Source organism: Phyllostomus discolor, chromosome 10, assembly GCF_004126475.2.
Source record: "Phyllostomus discolor isolate MPI-MPIP mPhyDis1 chromosome 10, mPhyDis1.pri.v3, whole genome shotgun sequence".
Classification (NCBI taxonomy): domain Eukaryota; kingdom Metazoa; phylum Chordata; class Mammalia; order Chiroptera; family Phyllostomidae; genus Phyllostomus; species Phyllostomus discolor.
The window spans coordinates 23,398,253-23,415,257 of record NC_040912.2 but is presented as its reverse complement, the minus strand read 5'-3'; the positions used below and the strand labels follow the sequence as shown (position 1 = coordinate 23,415,257).

Here is a 17,005-nt window from a genome sequence, read left to right as displayed (position 1 = left end):
GAATTGTTTCTGACATTGGAATTAACTGGTTGGCTTTGGAAAACTGATAAGAAAAAAACTTCTACAACCTCAGCATAATGTGTCGAGGAACTGCAAGATAGCTGTTAAGTTTACAGACATAAAGGCTATTTATTTCCTTGCCCCAATCCACATTAAAGCCACATCAGCAGTTTGGGCCTGAAGTCGGGATATTTGTACAGATAAGCCCCAATGTGGTTCTAATTATAATAACGATATGGCAATTCGAGAGCGCAGCTTGGAGTAATCGGTCACTGCACCATCGTCATGTTGTTTTGGGAATAATTTTATGGTAGAAAAATTGATAGATATAATATTGACTTTATTTATTATTCATGGGAAACTCTAATTCCTGACATCTGGGAATATTTTCATTGTGCTGGGGAAATTATAAAATGTCACCCATGACAAAATTAGTGGTAAGTATAGTTTGAAAAAAATTTTATACATAAAAATATATGCTTCATACTCAGTGATTATTTAGGCTTTCTATCATTCATCAAGGGGAGTTTATACTGTTACAATGAAATTCTGCCAAATAAATAAACTTCCACACTCGTATAAAAATATCAACTACTATGTGAAGCTTCTCTCTTAGAAACAAAAAAGTGACTTTTTTTCTTCCAATCTCAAGCCTATACAAACTTTGTTAGCATGCATTTAACAAATCTATGATGTTTCTGATTCTGGCATTGAAGTTCTTACAATTTAGATGGCAGATCAAAAAAAAATAATTCATTCAAAATGATTGGATATGTAGTGTTGAGCACAAATGTAATTTGTTTATGTCCAATTCGTCAGGGGATAGCTAGAGGGATTAGAAATCGTTCCTGATACTCCTAAGGATCTTATCCTTCAGTGAGGAAGAGTAATAGAGGGGATGAGATAAGCATAGAAATAAGTATGATCCTAGGAAGAATATAATGTTCAAAAAGGTATTTAGTATAATTGGGATTCAAAAGTACCAGATGCCATTAGTTTGGGGGACTGAAAAATGCCTCAGATAGGAGGCATTGAGATGAGTTTTGAAGGAATAGGGCTTGGACAAGCAGAGTTATGGGAAAGGTGAGGAGGAAGGGAGAATCTTATTTGAACAGAATTAAAAATTTTAAAAAAAGCAAAGGTATGCAGGTAGCTTTGACCTTGGGAATTGGCAGTTTCAATGCAGTCAGCTGGAGGGCAGAGTTCACACTGGCAAGTGATGGCAGCAAGGTTAAGACAGCGGACTGGCTCATGCTAAGAAGAGGCTGTTAGTGTGCTATGGATGACAGTATTAAGATGTTTGCAACTGTGCCTGCTGTTGCAGGCCATAGTCCTTTGATAGCAGACCACTGCTGGTGAAAAGCACATCAGCAGTGGCATGATTTCAGGGAAATGAATTGGAATAGCACTAGCCACAGAGAACCTAAGCAGACTCTGCTCCAGCACTATCTGCCACTTTCTCCCCGCTTTTTTTCTTGCTAAAAAGACTTCCCATTGCATAAATCCTGTGTGGTGGTCCTGTAGGGACCAATTGAAGCAGAGCTCCGTTTTCAAAGTCGATAGTGGGAGGATGAGGAAGTGATAGTATTTATTTAGAAGTCAGAGTTATGCGTGTATATACACATATGATAGATTCCAGGTTCTTCAAATTCCTCTAGGAAATGTAAGTGCTCCCTGGCTCTTAGAATTAAAATCATTTAGCTGTAAAAGTTGAACAAGTTAAAATAAAAATATTCCTCTCCTCCGTGGTTTATACTATGAAATGTAACTATTGAAGACTACTAATTATTTGAGGAAAAATTGGCCTAATTTGATTTCAATTTGCATCTATTCTCTGCATGCATAAAGCAGGTGTAAAAGCACACTAAAATTTGGCTGATGAAGTTATAACATCAGGTCATTCTGAACTTTGCAAAAATAAATATGCTCTCATTTCTTGCTCTGCACAGATAATTATGTAGTGAGAATTAACAGAATTTGTTATACTCAGGAGAAAACATTTTTAAAACTATTTTTCCTTTTTAAACCAAGTTTACTGAAGATCCACAGCATGGGTTCAAAAAATTAAAGAGGCTATTAATGTAATGTCCACTTAAAATTTTTTATTCCAATTCAACCTATCATTATTTATATTACAAATCTGACAGATTTAAGTGTTAAATGATTGCTTTCTTTTAGAGCTGACAACATAATTTTAAAGTAGCTATTTGGTGGAGCCAAGCAGGTGAGCATCTGTGCCAGCAGGTGGGGGGCTGCAGTGGTCCGGAGGGGGCTGTCAGAGCCCAGCCTGGGATAGAAGGGAATCCCCAGTGGGAAGGGGGTGGCCTGGCAAGAGCATCAGACACACAGAGAGTCCTTAGCAATGGGAGGCACAGAAATGTCTAAGAGGGGAGACATGGCAACCCAACACGGGATGTTGGAGCACAGGCAGAGTGCAGAGGAAATCCCAGCATCAAGGAAGCCAGTCCAGTGTGGGGCTTTGGAGCCAGGTGGGGGTGGGAAGAGCTTCTGTCATGTGGGCTGGCCTGATGCAGGGTGTCAGAAGATGGGCAGGGTAGTGGGGATATCCTGTGGTGATGGCAGAGAGAGACTGGTGGTGGTGGTGAGGAATCAAGTAGGTACCTATACACAATGAGGAGACCGAACAAAGCAGGTGTAAGGTCAGCAGCCAGCACTCCTCTCCTTTTAGCTTACAATAGGATTATATCTGCCTCTAGTCTGCGTGAATTTAGGTTCAACTTCAAGTCATGATTATGTGAATTATTTTGAAAATGAAATGTTAGTGGAAATGACATAAAGCATTTCTGGATGGAATAATTTAATGCAGATGATTTTAAATCAGCAGACAGACTCTCCAACTATCTTATTCCACTGACATGGGGATTATGAAGGAGGTCTTCATAAGAAGGTGCAATGCTGAGACACGTTATGGCAGAAAGACTTTTTGTAGAGTTACCTAACATTCTAGCAACATTTCCATAAGAAAGAAAGAATTGTTCTTTTAAGTTAGGAAACTTCTGAGCTGTTACTGTACCAAAACTTAGTCTGTCCTTAACATGAGGTTATAAAATCTTCACAATGTTTAATGATGAATTTCTGACTGAGATAAACAAAAGTATATAGGTTGCTACATTTATTTTGTAAATATAGATAAATATTTTGTACCTGTACTTCTCCACAAGTTATTTCCCCAGAAATTCATGTAATTTTATGTCTAAAAATCTCTATATAATTTTTACTAATGTAATCTCTTTCGTTAGGTTATCACAGTAATTTTCTGATCCACAGAAAAGTAGGAACAATTATAACACATACAAAATAATAATTCTTGGGGAATAATACAATAGAAAGATCTACTTTTGTTTAGAATTACAAAGGATTATCTAATTCCAGAAAAACATATCAAACTCTCTGTAAATGTAGTTTCTAAATCATTTTTTTTAAATCTCAGCATTATAAAAAGGCTTATTTTGAGGAAGATAAAATATGTGTAAGTGTCCAGCAAATAATAGATATTAAATAAATAGTTTTTGAAGGATAGATTTGTCATCAAGTATTTTGTATAATTATTCCAGTTTTTATAACTATTATTATCAGAGAAAAATAGCAGCAGATTTCCCATTGACATGGCTCTTTTGTGGTTTCCATTTAAAATTATGTTTTGAATTTATGCCTTTATGATTTACTATATAAACATCCATGATTTTCCAGCACAGCTTGCTTATGATGCAGCTACTAGACTTAATTAAAAATTATCGAAGTCTCACCCTCTCACACTAAGTGGATGATACATATCAAAGAGCAATCATAAATTCCTGCCTTTAAAGCATTTCATGACCTTTCAGTGAGCAGCATCGTGTCTACAGAAATAATGATCTGGTGGGTTCTGCAAGCCCGGCACAATCTCTGTCACGTGACTCACAGGGCGAAAAGTCACTCATTACTAGTCACACAGCAAGTGTCTGCAGAGTATAATGGATTTATAGGAAGCAGGGTGACCACAGATCTAATTTTAATGGAGTTCAAGACATAATCTGAGCTGATAGAGTTTGAAGTCTGAATATAATCTATACAAGGTTAGAGTTATTGTTTGATAACACAGAGAATATAGTTTTCTCTTTAAAAGGTGCTACTTTTCCATTAGGTTCCAGAGATACACTTCTTTTTTTTTCGGTAGCAAATAGTTAAATTTATATGAAGGTGACAGGAAAAAAGTGTATGGGCACTTTACAGAGAATTAGGAATTTCCCATATGTTGACTGCTTTAAGTATATTAATGTTTTCTCTCATGTCTTAAGGTCAAGGAACTTATATTTTTAATAGATATTATTGTACACACACAGATAGCAAGTTTGATCAAATGAGAATACTCTAAGGTTGCCATCACTAAAATGTTTCACAAACAGAAAAATAAAATAGGCAACCTGAAAATTCCTCCAAAATTAAGTATTTGGGAGTATACACAGAGAAACACATGCTTACTACAAAGAGAAATCAGTATTTATCACTTGAATGAGAAAAGTCGTTCAGTTTGATGATATTTAAATAACATTCACCTATATATTCTTGAGACAGAACATGCCTCAACGTGACAGAACTCGATTTACTTCTATGTTCTCCTTACTCCTGTGTTATTTTCCAGAATGACAAGATTAAGTAGGACATTGTATCACCAAGTCACACAGAGGCCAAATTAGCATTTGGATATAAGCTTGAGAGACAATTACCAAGAGTCTTGTAACTGCTGACAATAAAGCAAACACAAGTGAGGTATGAATATATGACGAACCACTTCCCAGCCGGAGGAAGTGACTGAACAGCAACACAATTCAAAAGTGAACACAGTCTACAAATGAAACTTACGGATCTCAGAGCCCACGGTCAGAAAACTGAATGGTTGAAAATACATGTAGTTTTTAGTAAAGAAATAGCCATGCTGGTATTTATTCTCAAATTAACTTTATTATTGAACATATATCCCTATTTATGAGGAGGTAGAGTGTGATTTCAAAAAGTAAAACTGCTGAAATGGAGAAAAAAATGATGAAACCTGACATGGAATTTTGGGAGCCATTTTCAGGTCTTTTCTCAAGTTGAATGCTTTGAACTAGAAAGAATTTGAATTGTTAGGCAAAGTGAGTGCACTTTTAAAAATCTTTCTTCTTTTATTAATGATCTGTTTTCAAGATTAGTCTTGGGGAAGAGAAACAAGTTGCCCATTATATTAACACGTACAAAATCTCCTTAGATTGCTAGATTTCTGGAAGTTGATTTTTCTAGAACATCATCTTATCCAGGCGAGACAAAGAAAATGCATGCCAACTTCTGAAAGGAACCTCAGTGCCTTCTGAAGCTGGAGACCTTACCTTCCTCACCCGCATAGGCCAGAATGGAGCGTGCCCGTATCTGTTTCCCTTCTGTGGTTTTCCCTGAGCAGGTGTGCGAGCAGGAGGACCATGCAGACCACGTGCTGAGCACGCAGTCCCTTGGGCACGGGGCATAACAGGCGACGGGGATGGGGAAGATGGCATCTCTGCATAGCTGTCTGTCAACTTCTTCTCCTGGGAAAGACATCATCACCAACAATCTATCATTTTTGAGTAAATGTAAAATGAGCAATTGAAACCAGATGGGCACCAAGATAAATTAGGTTATATCCCTTTTGTTCTTAGTTAAAAGTAAAGCCAAAAGAGGGACTAGCCAGATGTTAAAAGAACACCAGAAAAAAATATATATGCATAATAAAAAGCCTCATTTAGAGATGGCTATCTGTCTATGTACATACATATTGTCCTTTATCATATGAAACTTAGGTGTGTGAATTAAGCACATTGTTGAAAGTACTTTAACATTGCAGATATTTTCCTATTTTTATACTTAAAATATTACATTTACAGTGAAGGGCATCAATGAAATAGGTTTTCTACTTTATTCCATTATTGGAGATGAGCCATCACTTGCAAATTATGACTCTATCCATAGCACACAGCATATGTTTCCATGACCCAACTCACAGGTATCTCTATTTGCAAACACTCTTGTGTCTCTCGCAGAATTTAACTTTGTATCATTGGCAACCTTTTCCTTTCATTAGAAAATTAGTTCATTACTTGGAAATAACCACAAAATATAAACAATAGGATAGCATTATAAAACTACTGTTTAAAGTGGTCTCATTGGGAGAGGGGAAGAAAATGAAAAAGTCAGGAAATAGAAATAAGATGTTGTCAATAAAGTACTTAAAACTCTTCAGTGGTTTCCAGTAGCTCTTAAGAGAGAGAACATATTCTTTAAAAGTTTGCAACACCTCAAATGCCCTGGCTCTTGGGCCCCTTTCTAGCTTCATTTCGCTCACCCACTCCCCGGGCCTCGAAGCCCTAGAGATGGGCACTCATTTAGTGTTTGCTCAATGAGCACAGTGAGGTACACAAAGGACCAATGAGAAAGAAAATATCATTGGCATTAATAAATGCCAAAGGTAACTGAAACAATTACAAATAAGTAATGAGAACAGAGCGTGGAAAAAGTCTGAACTCCGTGGCTTAGCTGGTTATTAGAGGGTGCTGATGAGGTCAGTGGAACAAAGTGAAATAATATACAAACAAGCAACATTAATCTGCTATTTCCTCACATAATATAGCCATAATGCTGGATGAATATATCAGAAATGAGTGCCTTGAGGCAGCAGGCACTCAGGTGATAAAGGGTGACCGACTATGCCAATCTTCATCACTACTAGACAAACAAATCAAAGCTGTTTCTCACTGGTGGAAGGTTAGGGGCCCCAATATTTGAAAAACAAGACAGAAAATCAGAAATCAATTGGAAATGTTCTGACACGTTAATAGCTACTAGTTTTCAGGGCCTTAAATCATTAGACAAAATCAGAAGTCAATTGAAATGCAGTTACATGTTAATAACCTCGAGTCTGTAGGTCTTAAATTATTAGGTATACTGGTAGGTAAGAGTCACTCAAGGACAGCCGAGCCATCACAACATCATTCGCTCTTCCTTCGTTACTCTGATCTGTGGGTTCTCTTTTGATTGTCTTTATTGGTTTTAGGGTTTGGCTTGTATTCCACTAAAACAATATGATAGATTGTGGGTTTAAAACGGTACATGGGTGGAGTAAAAACTCCTAATACAAGGCATTTAACATTTTACAGTTGATATAATAATGATGGCTATTTTTCCTACTAGACTGTTTTCTTAGTGCAGGAAGGGGTTTGCTATGTCTTACTTCCTTCACTGCTATCTTTTATTGCCCTGGCTACTCTCTTTCACTTTCATTCCCAACATTCTTTTGGAAAGTAAGACAAATCTTGGGCTACAGCTTATGGTCAACCACAAATTATAGTTTTATGTCTTCTCTAATAATCACTTAACTAGTTCTACTCAGAAAAAGTGATTTATTCTACAGCAATTGAGAGTGTTCTACATGTGTGCTATTAGTTAATTCACATGGCTTCAGGGATATATGTTTGTTTCTTGTAGTGTAAACCTATCAGATGTACAATTTGATTTTTTTTCATTTTGAATAATCTGTTTTTCAATCTGTGTCCCATACCTTATATTAGCTCTTTTTCACTTACCTTGTTCTGCGTGGCTAGGTATACTTTCCTGTAAGTACATTTTCTCTATAGGACACTTAACTCTCTGTGGAGCTGTTCAGACCTGCCTGGGACTCAACTTCTAAGATTTCCTTAGATTTCAGCCTGTACTACATTCCCCCAACTTTGCCAGGTATGACCTTGTCCACATTTCCCCTCTGATTGCTCCCACCAGTGTCTTACATCCAAATGACAGCATCTTGATCTAGCCACGGTAGCTTTCCCCTCTTCTCCCACACACCAGTCTCATACTGCCTTGGGGCCTCTGCATTCTCTCTCTCCTTTGCATGGACATTTCAGATCTTCACACACTGCAGAGGGCTTCTCAACATTCAGGCAACAGTTCAATTGTCTCCTTCCTAGAGGAGGCTTATATGACCCCACACAGTCTCACAGTAACTTCATATTATTTTAGTTACAGTTTTATTCACCACTAGGAAATACTTTAATTAGTTGTTTACATGTTTATTGTCTGATACTACCATTCTACTGAAAGCCAGTGAGGGCATCATCCTTATCTGTCTTGTTCATTATTTTATACTTAGAACCTAAAACAGTGCCAGCACCATAATAGACACAAAACAATCTTCTGCCAAGTGAATGCATGAATTAATTTAATTTTAAGCTGCCATGACAGGAAATGGATGGGCAAGGCAAATGCAAATTTAAGGACAGTATTTATTAAAGCGCCATGCCATCCAATGCGCTGGACTCAGCTACAGTGGAATCAGTGCACAGGCAGCATACTCATCATCTGGAGGTTGCTAGAGGTGCAGTCTTTCAGATCCCACCCATTGAGTCATAATTTGCATTAAAAATTTCTTAGGCCAAGACCTGTGTGTCTCAGTTGGTTGGATGTCATCATGTAAACCAACAGGTCGCAGGTTTGAGTGCTGGTCCACATGCCTGGACCAGCACTCAGAACCTTGCAGGTTCTGTCTCCCATAAGGGTGTGTGTGGAATGCAATCAATCAATATTTCTCACTCATATTGATGTTTTTCTCCCTCCTTTCCCCTCTCTCTAAAATAAAATAAAATAAAATAAAATAAAATAAAATTCTTAGGTGGTTCATAAGCATACAAAATCGGAGAAGCAATGCTGTAGGATTTATTTATTTTTTTGCCTTTTTTTCTCTGATGGTTTGAATAGAACCAGACCACCTATTCAAAGGGCAGCTGTATAAGACAAATTCATCTTGATTTCATACCTAACACCATTTGTTTCTCTGTGGGACTTCCCTTTATACTTCTTTTTGTAGAGTATACATGGATGAGAAATTCATTCTATGAATAGTTACTGATTGCCCATCTTTTGTAGGGCACTGTGATATGAATATCATATATATCATCTCATCTAATGGTCATGATAACCTTCTTCTGAGGGAACACTGATAGGTATATTATATTAGCTTCAGGTATACAACATAATGATTTGATATTTATTTGTACTGCAGAATGCACAGGAAGTCTAATTAAGATCTGTCCTCATACATAGTTACAAATTGTTTTTCTTGTGATGAGGACTTTTAAGATTTACTCTCTGAGAAACTTTCAAATATGCAATACAGTATGATTAACTATAGTCGCCATGGTGTACATTACACCCATGGCATATTTATTTTATAACTGAAACTAATTTTTACAACCTTTTGAAATAGGTGTTAATATTTATTTTTTCCTTTAAAGGAAATTGGAGCTCAACAAGTTTAAGATTACTGTCTCAAATAGCAGTTGTTTGACTAAAGAAGAATGGAACTGAGTTCTAACCAATACCCTAATCTACTGTTTAACTGGTATGATGGTAGGGAGAACCCAAGATGCCAAGGACATTAATACTGGATGAGCTTCTGTTTACGAAGAAGTCAAGGAGCTGGCACTCTAAGTTGCTTCTCAAGGCACACGGATGCATGGTCGCAGCCACATACTGTTTCTACTGCAAAGAGTATGCATTGTTGACATGTCCAGGGTTACATACTTTGGATTGTAGCCATTGAACAAGCAGCAACAAATCTGAAAATATGGAATTATTCAGATCTTTGACTTGGCTTTCAATGGATGCTTTAATCAACTCAGCTAATTGACCACTAACTGGACTTATTAGGAGCTATGCTCTTTTAAGCTAAATCTCCAGCATTCCAGGCATCAGTCATCTGGGAAACATTAGGTGGGGAAAGTTGGCTCTCTGGCCATCACAGGAAACTCCATAACTTGTCATCTCCATCTATTTCCTGAGCCTCTTACTTTTATCTAATTTTACTATAAAAAGTGACCCTAGAAATAAGGTCTAATAAGAGCTGCAGAAAATGATTTCGTCCCTCTACTTCACATTAAAACTTGTCATGATTGGTAAGTATTATTTTAATTAGATAAGAACTGGTTTGCATGACGTTACTGCAGAGAATTCATATATGTAGCCATAAATTAAACATGTACAGATCCAAATATCAGGTTAATTGATACTTCTTCCATATAGAGAAATAAAAATTTTGTTGTTTAGTACTCTGAAGTTCCATATTTCCATATCAGCTGCCCCACTACTAGGACATTTTCAACCACCACATGTCTGCATTAGAGAACCATTTGACACTCGGGTTATCTGTGTATGCATCCCAATAAATCTGGGCAAACACAGCCAACTGTTATTACAGTGAAGGATGTAGTTCTACAACTCATACAGGAACAGCCCACTGCAACCTATTTTTCTTCCTTTAGTTTTTCTTAGTACAATTTCTTGGCTAGATTCTGAACGTGATGTATGAAACACTTAGAATCCTCTTCACACTTGCCTTTGTATATTAAAGATACTATATATTTTTCAAAGGACTGCTTTGCATTTATGAAACTTGTTTTTCCTTCCATGAAACTCCAGGCATTTTAATTAAAACTGCAAAATGTATATATTTGCATGAAATATAGCACACAGAACTAAATGAATGAACCATTGTCTACATATTGAAAGTTAACATCTTACTATCTTACTTTGAAGTGTGAACTACAGCATATCTAGTTTTAACTTGTTTGTGATACCCTATACAAATGGTTAAGAAATACAATGAAAATGCTTTGGGTTCATTTATTTTTATGAACTCAAAATGAGATTTAACATTTAAATTACTGTCTCTCCATTTAACCTCTTTCTTCACAAATATAATTTTAAGAATGTTTTTAATAATTCATTGTTTTAATCGATTGAAACATGTATTTTGATATTTCTAAAGTAACACCCAAATTTCCCCTTGGGCTATTTTCATGAACACTGCTAAACACTTTCATAAAGTTGTCTAAGACATCTTTCATTCTACTGTGTTTCCTATTATCAGGACAAGAGAACTGAACATCTGCTTGAAGTAATTACACTAAAAATTCATGAAGATTTCCATGGAAATAAAGCAAAATGAGAACTGAGATAAGAGGATAAACTCCTTTTTATTCTTGGTAAAAGTATATACTGAAAGTTTTTGCATTCGTTGTGCTGCAGCCTAAATAGAATATAAAATATAAATTTTGGTTTATCAAGACTTTTATTGTTTCCAGGTTTCTATAGCTTAGGAGCTTAATCAAGAACACAACATTAATACAGTAAAGTATAACTAATTATATTTTATTGTAAGGCATATACAATTTAGCACTATTCTCTAAATGTTATTTTGATTTCTTTTTAATTATAGAAATGTGCAAATTGTTATGGTTGGTTTTTAACAGTCACAGTAGTGCTATGTGAACCACACCTCCAGAAGGCTTGCAAAATTGAAACTCAGTTAATGCCATGGAATTGAGGTGGGGGTGAAAGGAGTATTAAAAACAGAGAGAAACCAGATACAGAGCTAAGACTTTTTTTTTAAAGCACACTATTTAGAAATTCTCTAGCATTTAAATTTTGCGATCAGATTTTTTTTTTGCTAGACCTGTACAAACTCTACCATAATCCTGAGAAGTACTATTGAGTTGTTGATGTCTTTGGTATTCATCAGGAATTATCTTAAAATTCATATTGACTTTTGATAGTGAAAGTCATTATTGATTGATTGATAACTAATATAGATTTTTTAAAAATTTGAGATGGGAAAATAATAGAGTCTCATATTTGCCTGGATTTTTCTAGAAAGCATTTTCATATAATAACCTTATCTGAACTTTAACACAACTGCAAAATAAGTAATATCTTACTATCATTTATCAACTAGTGCTCTTGGGCCAATTTTAACTGCTCTAAGATTCAGTTTCCTAATTGTCAGAATGGAAGCTAGTAATAGCATTTATCTTATGATATGGTTATGCATATTATGAGAAAATATTTAAGTGTCTTGCTCAGTGTCTGACACATGATTAAAAATGTTAATTACTTTAAAAATACTATGTCTAAACTCATCACCTTTGTCAGTGGAAGATTTGCCCATACCTACCATACCACTATGGGAATGGAACTGCTTCATTCTAAGTATCATATTGTTTATGTCCAAAATTTATAAAGAACTCAGAAAACTCAACACCAGAAAAACAAACAACTCAATTAAAAAATGGGCAAAGGACCTGAATAGACACTTCTCCAAAGAGGACTTACAGATGGCCAATAGACATATGAAAAGATGCTTAATGTCACTAATCATCAGAGATATGCAAATTAAAACCACAATGAGATATCATCTTACACCTGTCAGAATAGCTACCATCAATAAATGGAGCTGGTGAGGATGTGGAGAAAGGGGAACTCTTTTGCACTGCTGGTGGGAATACAGATTGTTGCAGCCACTGTGGAGAGCAATATGGAGATACCTCAAAAATTAAAAATGGATCTGCCTTTTGACCAAGTAATACTACTTCTGGTAATATATCTAAAGGAACCCAAAACACTAAGTTGAAAGAGCATTAGCACCCCTATGTTCATTGCAGCATTATTTACAAAGCCAAGATATGGTAACAGCCCAAGTGTCTATCAGTAGGCAAATGGATAAAATAACTATGGGATATTTACACACTAGAACTATCCAGTTCTAAAAAAGAGGATACATTTACCCTTTGTGACAATATGGGTGGACATGGAGAACATTATGCAAAGTGAAATAAGCTAGTCAGAGAAAGAAAAATACCATATGATTTCAGTCATACATGGAATCTAATGAACAAACTGAACTAACAAGCAGAATAGAGACAGACTTAAAATAGAGAGCTAAGGGTAACAGCTAAGGTGGGGGAGGTTAGGAGGTGGAGGGATTAAGCAAAAAGGAAAAGGACTCATGGACATGGACAATAATGTGGTGATTGCAGCGGGTAAGAGAGTATAAGGGGACTAAATGGTGAAGAAAAAAAATACAATAAAGAAAAGCAATACTTCGGTTTAAACTGCCATAGGTATTGTTGTGACAAAAACTTTCTCTACAGATCTTTATTAACATCTGTATGAGTCTAATACAGATGTTTTTCCTTTTCTTGAGCTAACAGCTTTCTCATTCATTAAAATCATAAACATAGAACTGCCTTTAGACTCAGTGATTCCACTGTTGGAATTATACCCTAAGAATCCTGAATGACCAATTCAAAAAACTTATGCACCTCTATATTCATAGCAGTGCTATTTACAATAGCCAAGTGCTGGAAACAGTCTAAGTGCCCATCAGTAAATGGGTGGATCAAAAAGCCGTGGTAGATTTACACAATGGAATACTACTCAGCAGAAAGAAAGAAGGAACTCCTACCTCTTGCAACAGCATGGATGGAAATGGAAAATATTTTGCCAAGTGAAATAAGTCAGTCAGTGAAAGACAAATACCATATGATCTCACTGATAAGAGGGATCACACAAGCAAAATAAACTTATGAGCAACATAGAAACAGGCATGGAAACATGGAACAGACTGACAGCTACAGAGGGGAGGGGAGAAGGGGGATAACGGTGGAAAGAAGGGGAAGGAACCAGTCAAAGAACATGTATGAATGGCCCATGGACATGGACAACAGTGTGGGATTGACTGGGAGTGGGGGATGAGCTGGGTGGGGGAGGGTAAAGGGGAAAAAATTGGGACAACTATAATAGAGTAACAATAAAATTTTAAAACATCATACTATTTGATGAGATAAATAAATAGATAGATATCACAGTGTTTGAAGCAACTTGAACTAATGTGGATAATCATTTTTTCCATTTCTGCTTATAAATGGGCTTACAGAAAGATATTAGTAAATACTATCACATTAGACTCGCAGTATAAGCTTGATTATTCAGCAGTTTTGTATTTTCCTTTTTGTTAAAGTGCTAAGGTTGTGAGGAAATACAGAAATTGGAGAAAAAACAATTTATGTAATTATGACTATTAAATCTTAGAGTTCATATTTTAGAAATTATTTAGAGTTGTGTTATAAATATCTTTGGGGCATTAACAAAAAATTTTAACAAAAAGTATACTATAGAATATGTAGCTCACAGTGATATCTTGTAATGCTCCTTTAATTTCCTTTCTCTTTATAAATGAAATAATTTACATCAACTTTTAAAAACCACAAGTTAAACAGCTATACACAATGACTTTCAGTCAGCAAACCTCTCAGGCATTTTCTAGATAAAAGGTAAAAAGAGTTTCTTCTGGAAGTGCTATAATGCAGTTACACTGAGCTATATATTACAGTACTTAATGAGAAATCATGCTACTAAATGAAAGCAACTCTATATTAGGGTCATTCTGTAGAGTTATCAACACAATAAAAATAATCACATTTATTATAATCTATTGGCTTTTTAACTTTAAAAGCTTATATAAATAGAGACTCCCACATCGAATGTGTCAGTAGAATTCCCTTTACTCTGTGATGGAACGCAACTCTTGTGTCAATCTCTGCAGCCTCTGCCTCCCTCACATGAAGGCATCCTACAGGTTCCAGTCCCGCATGGAACCTTGCAGGAGTCTGTGTGGACAAGGGCTGCTCCAGTAGTTTTTCCTTTTTTGTTGTTGTTGTGCAGGTCTTGGTTACCTCACATTCTCTGAGGGAGTCTCACATTTCCTATCTGTCCCGCAAATTACCAACCAAACTGTCTGCCAGCCACACTGCTGTGACTACATTACGCCCTCAAATGATTCCCTGTAGCTCTCCAGATCATGCATGCATTCATGTCTGCTGTGTTCCACCATCTGCCCCCACTTGACCTACCTTGTCTAGCAAAGTGCACTTCCCATTACCTGGGTATGTTAGCAACATGACTCGGCTCTGGGGGCCTCATTACCTGGAAGGGAATGACTCTGAGCCTTTATCAACTTTTAGGACTCGGTTAAAAATCAATTTTAATTTTCAAAATTTCTTGTTTAAAACATCTTTACCACCTTTCTGCAGCCTACATTTTGGAATCTCTTTCATATAATCATAAATAAAAAGAAAATACAGTTATTCTACAGATAACAATGACAAGATCACAGTGTGCAAACAAGTTTACAGAATAATGGAGAAAATATTTTTAAAAAATTTAAATAAACTTATATTGGAATTTGGAATTTTGCCAGAATTAAGAAGATCAGGTGACAGAGATATTATGTTTATCACATAAAATCATTTGCAAATAAACATGGTGTAAATCTTGGCCCACTGATGGAGACTGGATTAATGTGATGATTAGAAACGGCATGGTTTATAAAGGTAGATATTTGAAGGCAGTGCACTTGGAACAGAGTTTTCAGGAAATGAGAAAAAGACAGCAGTAAAATATGGGAGATTGGTCCACATGGGAAGGCTCTGAAGCAGAAACTATTTCAAAGAATTAATCATCACCATTAAATTTTACCAAGATTTTCCACTCTGCTCTCTGATGAGCTCTATGTAGAAACACTGAAAGTTTGAACCCTAAAGACCAGACTGAGAGCTATAGCTGAGTAAATCACAGTCTGCTCCCTTTAATCTTCATAATTATATTAGAATTCCTGCTAGCAACTCATAGGAAATGAACCTGACAGCAAATGAATTTTCAATGATGGGGGAGTATTATTTTATTAATTGGCCTGAAAGCTGTTTGCTTTCACACTGAAAACCATGACTGTGTTAGAAACTCGCAGCTCACCTCATCAACAGTTAACATTGGAAGTTGTTCAGGGCTACCTCAGAGTTAATAACAGTTATAAGAGTTTGTAATAAAAATGTATTCAGCTGATAGAGAAAGGGCTTCATCAGTTTAGCAAATGAGATAGAAAGTCTCTGTTGAAATCAAACAAAAGCGTACCATTATTAATAAATACTTGAACAAAGAAAACCTGAGAGTTCTATAAAGCATTTGTATCTGTACTAATGAAAGAGCTGGTTAGTATGAAATGGGCCAAAATGGAACCCAAGAACCAGTCAACTTATGTCAAAATTGAAGGACAGTGTGAACAAGTATCTGGGAAAATATATTTAAAACATTACTCTAGCTAAGTTTTCCAAACCGTGTGTGTGTGTGTGTGTGTGTGTGTGTGTGTGTGTGTGAAGGGGGGGCAGGTTAATGAGTGGTTCTAATATTCTTATCTTCAGGTCCAATCAGAGACTACTGAATGGATCTACAAAGCAAAATCTTAGAAATGTTCATATAAAAAGAATTCCTAATGGGGGCAGTCCAAGATTGTGATATAGGAAGATTCTGAACTCACTTACATCCACAGACACATCAAATCTACAGCTACATGGGAAAAAATTTCCTCTGGATGCAACTGAAAACTAGATAAACCGTGGCTTCACAGCAAACAAGAGACAGGCTACATTCAGGTGGGTAGGAGACCAAGATGGGGTCTCACCAAAAACCCCATCCCTGTAGTAGCAACTCACACTCAAGAGGGATCTCACACATCCAGAAATTCTCCCTGAGGAGCAAAAGGTTTGTACACCACATCAGACATCCCAACTCTTAAGACCTGCCCTGAGAGATGAGCACCCAAAACACCTGGCTTTGAAAACCAAGACTAGTGTCGGTGAGACCTAGGGGTAGCAAAATGCGAGACTGCTCTTGAAAGGCTCACACACAGACAGACTCACTTGTCACAGGGCTCAGTGCAGAGGAAGCAGAAGGCACCCAAAGTGTAAGTGAATGAGATTCATCTTCTAATCTTAAAGCATCTGCTGGAGGGCCAGGGGCTTGTGTGATTCTCTCTGGGGACAGAGGAGCTGACAAGCACCACTTTTGTGCTCTCCCTCTACCTTGCTAAAGCCAGCAGGTGTGAGCCATCACTGGCTCATCCTCTCCTTCACTGAAGCTAGTGAACATGCGTGTCCTTGCACTCTTTCTCTGCCTTGTTAAAGCTGGCTGATGCCATCCCTGTACTGTTCCTGCTATGCTCCACAGTGCTAGTATCTTCCAGAGGAGAGCTTTTTACACAAGTCTGGTGTCTCTGCTTTCTTTTTTAAATGTCTGGTGCCCAGTTTTGGCATTGGTAGCCTAGGAGACACCC

At 36.6% G+C, this 17,005-nt stretch overlaps 1 protein-coding gene across 3 annotated transcripts in view; it reads right to left on the bottom strand.

The window, feature by feature from the left end:
• The window catches only part of THSD7A (thrombospondin type 1 domain containing 7A), a 349,815-nt gene that overhangs the window by 86,340 nt on the left and 246,470 nt on the right, over positions 1 to 17,005 (bottom strand). For all 3 annotated transcript variants that reach the window (XM_036010570.1, XM_036010569.1, XM_028525671.2), the window contains exon 7: positions 5,367 to 5,561. In XM_036010570.1, coding sequence (XP_035866463.1) covers positions 5,367 to 5,561 — 195 coding nt within the window. The remainder of the gene's footprint in view (positions 1 to 5,366; positions 5,562 to 17,005) is intronic.